Genomic DNA, 4,174 nt, shown 5'->3' on the forward strand with positions numbered 1-4,174 from the left:
TCTATGGGGCTCCCGCCTCTGCCTCCGTAGTGCTGCGGTCGGGCCCCGCAGCCCCTCTCCATCTCCCTTCTCCCTGCCCCAACCCCGCGCCGCTCTCCCGGCAGGGACCGCGGCTCCGCCGCCCGCCACGCATCTCTTCAGCGACCCGGCTGAGATCGAGACCTTGCGCGGAAACCTGCTGTCTTGGTACGACAGATGCAAGCGGGACCTCCCCTGGAGGACGCTGGTAAGGGGAGGCGGGGGTGCCCTCGCGGGGAACCGGCCGCTCCGCCTTGGGGGAGCGCCGGTGAGGCGACCACGGTGTCTTTCCCCGGGCGATGCATCCCTAACTGCGTGAAAGAGGGTGTTGGAAATGAGAGAGTGCTCCCAGCTGATCCTGGCAGTGCCGTGGTGGATGGTCTGTCCCCGTGTACGAAGGGCGCAGGGTGAAACCACAATTCCTACAGACAGCCCCCAGCCTGGAGCACTCTTTTCTTCCTACTGGTTCTGGTTTGTTCCTGTCTCCATGGTATCCCACAGCAGCGAGTACTGCATGGAAAAGTTTTTCTGTGTACTTGCTTTAAACCTGCTGAGTGTTTTAACTAGGGCTCCTACCTGCTCGGCCTGGCAACAAGTGCTTAGAGGGTGGTTGAGGTGCTGGGGGTGGTCATCAGCTTTACAGCAGCATCTGTCTGAATGGTGCTGGGAACTGCGTGGCCCCTCTGTGGGATTTAAATCTACCCAGAATTCCTTCCCATGCAGAGGGACTTAGGTTCGGGACAGGCCTCTGGTGGGATTTAGTGAACCTGGGGGAAATATTTTTATGCAGGTCCCTACGTAGTGTTCAAAACACACCACAAGCAATTTTATTTTATATGCAGGTCCCCTCTGGGGTGGGATCCTGTGTCACCGAGTTTTTCTCACTTCATCTTCCTCTTTCAGGCAGCAACTGAGCCAGATGCCGACAGACGGGCGTACGCAGGTGAGGAGCAGGGACTGCGCTGCGGTGCGCGCAGGGTGCCCCGCTGCATGTTGCCCCCCTGACATGGATGTGCAATATGGACTTGTGAGGAAATGTGGCTTTAGTGGCCATCCTTAGAATGAGCTGCCTGGGGTGGCTGCGAGAGCCACTCACCCCCGCAAGGCGCTGGGGGGTCAGAGAGCCCGCTTTGAGCCTGAGGGAGCTCTTGTGGGACAGCACGTGTGGAAGGACAGGGGTGGGAAGGGGTCCTGTGTGTTGGATGCCACTGTGATGCACGTAGCCAGTACTGACGTGGCTGTGGCACGAGGGGTGGGTGGCGTTGGTGCCTCTGCTCTGATCCCTGCCCTGCTCCCCGCAGTGTGGGTGTCTGAGATCATGCTCCAGCAGACGCAGGTGGCTACAGTCATCGACTACTACAACCGCTGGATGCAGGTGACTGCTCCTCACGGAGTCCTGTGCCCACAGGCTGTCCCTTTCAGAGACCTTGTCCGCTGCCTGTGGCAGATCCCCAGCTGCAGAGTGTGGCTCTGCTTGTCCCTGACTTGTCCCCTTCCCTCTGTACCACAGAAATGGCCGACACTGCAGACTTTGGCGCAGGCATCCCTGGAGGTGAGCGTTGCCGCGGCTGGGTGCTCTCCCTGCCCTCACAGCTCTTCTCACTCCCCATCTAACACCGTGTCTCTTGGAGCAGGAGGTGAACGAGCTGTGGGCAGGACTTGGCTACTACTCCCGAGGGAAGCGTCTGCAGGAGGCAGCAAGGAAGGTGCCCCGGTCTTGGGGTGCGGGGGGTGTTTCTGAAGCCCTCTGTGGCCCGTGGGTTGGTTCTGGCTCCTATCTGCCCTACCTCGCTGGGGCTGTGTGCTGCTGGCACAAGGCCACAGAGGCTGGGATCCCATCTTATTGTGGGTAAAATGGGTTGCATACACGTACCCAAGCTGCTCCACTGACCTCGGCCCCCTCTCTGCCAGGTGGTGTCTGAGCTGGCCGGCCGGATGCCCAGGACGGCTGAGGACCTGCAGAAGCTGCTGCCAGGAGTGGGTCGATACACAGCAGGAGCCATCGCGTCCATCTCGTATGGGCAGGTGAGAGCTGGGTGTCAGTGGACACATCTTCCCTCTCTGCCGCCCTGCCCAGCTCCCGGCAGGGTTCTGCCGGTGGGTGTCACAAGCTCCCTGGGGCTGTGTTTGGCTCTGGCTGTCCCCAGCTCCGCGATGCGTGTCACCCACTGCCCGGCTTGGCTGGCGGGTCAGCCTCGTGTGTGTCCCCCCTCTGTCCCGGGAGCATCCTATGTCCCTGATTTGCCAGGAGCACGGACACTCTTGGGTGTGGTAACCCCAACTCCTGGTCCCAGGCTACCGGTGTCGTGGATGGGAATGTGATCCGTGTCCTGTGCCGCCTGCGGTGCATCGGTGCCGACTCCAGCAGCCCAGCTGTCATTGACCGGCTCTGGTAAGAGGAATGCTCCGAGCTGCAGCGATCGTATCTGTGCTTGTTGGTGGCCGAGGGCGGGATCGCTCGGCAGCCATGGGGAGCTGCACCTGCCAAGGGAGAGAGGTATGGGGTGCGGGAGCTTTTGGGAGGGCGGTGCTGCTGGGAGTGGTGGAGAAAAGAGCCGTGTTGCCTCCGCCTACCTGGGAGCATCCCCCCCTCGAAGGAAGGAGGTGGGCAAAGGTCCTTGGGCTCTCCCCCCGCAGAGCACCGTGCCGCTCACTGCTGTTTCTCCCAGGGACATGGCCAATGCCCTGGTAGACAGGAGCCGCCCGGGGGATTTTAACCAAGCCCTGATGGAGCTGGGGGCAACTGTGTGTGTGCCCAAGGCCCCGCTGTGCGGGGAGTGCCCCGTCAAGCAGCACTGCCGAGCACAGCGCAGGGTAAGTACTGTCCCAAAATCTGTCTCCTCTCTGCCTGCAGGTGGCTGGGGGCTGCCAGCTGTCCCGGTGGGGTGGCAAAAGGTCACCCCAGGTCCCCTCTGAAGCTTCTTACGAGCCATCCCTGTGCCAGACCAGTGCTGCAAGCTGTTCTTGGTTGGGCATCGTGTCCTGCATCCTCAGTGGGTGCTGGCCACGAGGGGTCACCATGCATGGGGACAAGGCGGGCTGGTGGATGAGCCTGTCCCCACTCCCGTCTTCTCTTGCAGGTGGAGAAGGAGCTGGCCTTTGCCTCTCGGAAGCTGTTTGGAAAACCCAGCCCGGTGCCTGATGTTGAGGATTGTGGTGAGCACCTGGGGAGATCTCTGTGGTGGGTCTGGGTCCTGTGGCGACCGTTACATCAGTGTTTGCAGGTGCTGGGGGCTGTCCCCTGTGCCCTCCCGCCACGGAGCCATGGGACAGCAGTCTGGGAGTGACCAACTTTCCCCGGAAAGCAGCAAAGAAGCAGCCGCGGGCGGCGCGAACAGCCACGTGTGTGGTGGAGCGGAGGGGCTGCCACGGGGCCCTGGAGTACCTCATCGTGCAGAGACCCAGCTCGGGTAACGGGGCTGGGAAAGTGTGGGGTGAAGGCACCGTGTGGCCCATTTCCACCTACCTGAGGGACAGAGCAGCCTGGGAGCAGGTTGTGATGTCCCCGTATGTGCATCTTGCCGGCTCATATCCCTGTTTTGCCCCCTCCCCAGGTCTCCTGGCCGGGCTCTGGGAATTCCCCAGCCTCCCGCTGGCTCAGGGTCTGCAGGAGGAGAAGCAGAGGGAGGCACTGGCTGATCACCTCCGGGCCTGGACGGGGTGGCCAGTGGTGGCAGGAGGCCTGCGGTTCATCGGAGAGGTGAGCCTGGCGCAGAGGTATGCAGCGTGAGCCCCCTGTGCCTGGCCGCAGGGGATGTAGCAGGGAGGGAAGAGGGTCCCCCTTCCCTGCTGTCACCTCTTCCAAGCCCTGCCCAACTCTGCAGAGCCCTGGCAGACTCAGTGCACTTGTGAGGCACCTGAGCAAGCAGTGCATCCCCTGATGCCTGCTCATTTCTGTGTCTTCCCATCCCCTCACAGGTCATCCACATCTTCTCTCACATCCACCAGACATATGTGGTCTACTCCTTCTCCCTGGATGGGGACGTGACCCTGGACCCTGCCTTGTCCCCATCCCGCTGGGTGACAGCGGAGGAGTTCCACACTTCAGCCGTGTCCACGGCCATGAAGAAGGTACCAGGAGGGACCTGGGCCTTTTCTCCCTTCCCTTCATCTCCCTGGGCTCCCGGGCAGCCCCCCAGCCTCTGTGGGCTGTCCT

General features: G+C 62.0%; 2 protein-coding genes across 2 annotated transcripts in view; one reads left to right on the forward strand and one right to left on the reverse strand.

Annotated features, from left to right (window-relative positions):
- Positions 1–133, reverse strand: part of TOE1 (target of EGR1, member 1 (nuclear)) — a 5,667-nt gene extending 5,534 nt beyond the window's left edge. Inside the window, exon 1 of the mRNA XM_009884845.1 lies at positions 84–133. Coding sequence (XP_009883147.1) covers positions 84–133 — 50 coding nt within the window. The remainder of the gene's footprint in view (positions 1–83) is intronic.
- MUTYH (mutY homolog) overlaps positions 134–4,174 on the forward strand; it is a gene marked incomplete at its 5' end in the record, with an annotated part of 4,487 nt that continues 446 nt past the window's right edge. Inside the window, 12 exons of the mRNA XM_009884846.1 lie at positions 134–226; positions 922–961; positions 1,320–1,393; positions 1,529–1,570; positions 1,653–1,724; positions 1,930–2,043; positions 2,313–2,410; positions 2,688–2,832; positions 3,099–3,174; positions 3,243–3,428; positions 3,573–3,718; positions 3,937–4,089. Coding sequence (XP_009883148.1) covers positions 134–226; positions 922–961; positions 1,320–1,393; positions 1,529–1,570; positions 1,653–1,724; positions 1,930–2,043; positions 2,313–2,410; positions 2,688–2,832; positions 3,099–3,174; positions 3,243–3,428; positions 3,573–3,718; positions 3,937–4,089 — 1,239 coding nt within the window. The remainder of the gene's footprint in view (positions 227–921; positions 962–1,319; positions 1,394–1,528; positions 1,571–1,652; positions 1,725–1,929; positions 2,044–2,312; positions 2,411–2,687; positions 2,833–3,098; positions 3,175–3,242; positions 3,429–3,572; positions 3,719–3,936; positions 4,090–4,174) is intronic.

The sequence above is a fragment of the Charadrius vociferus genome, unplaced genomic scaffold (assembly GCF_000708025.1).
Source record: "Charadrius vociferus isolate BGI_N301 unplaced genomic scaffold, ASM70802v2 scaffold163, whole genome shotgun sequence".
Taxonomy (NCBI): Eukaryota; Metazoa; Chordata; class Aves; order Charadriiformes; family Charadriidae; genus Charadrius; species Charadrius vociferus.